The following is a 1,090-nucleotide window of genomic DNA, read 5'->3' as shown; positions in this document are numbered from 1 at the left end:
AGCCCTGGCTGTCCTGGAACTCACTCTGTAGACCAGGCTGGCTTCGAACTCAGAAATTCACCTGCCTGTGCCTCCCAAGTGCTGTTATTAAAGACGCATGCCACCATTGCCCGGCGGAAAAATAATTTTTTAAGTAAAAATAAAAACAATAAATAAAAAGGAAAAGGAAGCCGGCGTGGTGGTGCAAGCCTTTAAAAAAAAAAAAAAAAGGAAAAGGAAAAAAACACAGATAATCTCAGAAACTAGGTGTGTCCTGAGCCAGAAAAGGTCCCACCTTCAAGTCAGGCAGCAGCTGCTGGGTCTCCTCCTTGCTGCAAAGCAGAGTGGCGAAGTTGACTCCTTTGAAGTTCCTCATGGCAAAGTCTAGATACAACGAAATGGTTTGTAGAAGCCTGCGAAGGGTTGTAATGGAAATAACTGGAGGAAAGAAGGGATTGAAGGTTGTAGGAGGATTCAAGAATCCCACCAGAAATCCTATAGGGGGAGAAGCCGATATAAACTGGGCTCCCGTTACAAACTGACAAGTCCACTGTTACTTCCTCCAGGACGCCCCTTGTCCTCAGGGTCCCACCAGGCCACCGCAGGGGTCTCCACAGGGTCCTGGGCGCCGACCACACCCTTTCGGGGGCCGCCAAGCCTCCGCAGAAACGCCCCGTTTCTCCCCAGGTCAGCAGTGGGAATGTCACTTACCGCGGCTTGAGCGCGCGCTCACCAGACCCTCCGCGCCTTACTTCCCTCGAAGCCGCTGTTCCTCACCGGCCTAGCAGCGTCCTCCAGCCCGAGCTCCACCAAGCACCGGGTGGGCACGCTTCGCTTTCCGCGCCAGCACCTCCTTTCAAATATCCCTAGTGACCAATCAGCGAGAAAGCGTAACGCAGGCCGGCCGCGTGGCGCTCTGGGAGTTGTAGTTTATCTACGGCGCTGCCTGTCACGTGTTCCTGGAGGGGCGGGTACAACTCTGGACCGGAAGGACTCTGGGACACAGCCTTGTTCTTAAATAGCAGTCAATTACAGTCACTTCGCAGTTGGGTGGTCAACCACTAAGACTTTCTTGCCTTTATTCTCTGAGCTCAGGCAGGATTTTAAATTT

The 1,090-nt window shown here is 52.6% G+C and overlaps 1 protein-coding gene across 4 annotated transcripts in view; it reads right to left on the bottom strand.

The window, feature by feature from the left end:
- Espl1 (extra spindle pole bodies like 1, separase) overlaps window positions 1-813 on the bottom strand; it is a 27,062-nt gene extending 26,249 nt beyond the window's left edge. The window contains exons 1-2 of one of the 4 annotated variants that reach the window (XM_021183398.1): window positions 691-813; window positions 275-363 (exon numbers count right to left, since the gene is read on the bottom strand). In XM_021183398.1, the coding sequence (XP_021039057.1) occupies window positions 275-355 (81 nt within the window). In that variant the 5' untranslated portion in view covers window positions 356-363; window positions 691-813. Of the gene's footprint in view, window positions 1-274; window positions 418-522; window positions 589-690 lie in introns of those variants that run through there. The other 3 variants (XM_021183399.2, XM_021183400.2, XM_021183401.2) reach the window with 3 other exon arrangements.
- Window positions 814-1,090: the final 277 nt, after the last annotated feature.

Source organism: Mus caroli, chromosome 15, assembly GCF_900094665.2.
Source record: "Mus caroli chromosome 15, CAROLI_EIJ_v1.1, whole genome shotgun sequence".
Classification (NCBI taxonomy): domain Eukaryota; kingdom Metazoa; phylum Chordata; class Mammalia; order Rodentia; family Muridae; genus Mus; species Mus caroli.
The sequence above is the reverse complement of the archived record's forward strand: the minus strand, read 5'-3'. Positions and strand labels throughout refer to the sequence as shown.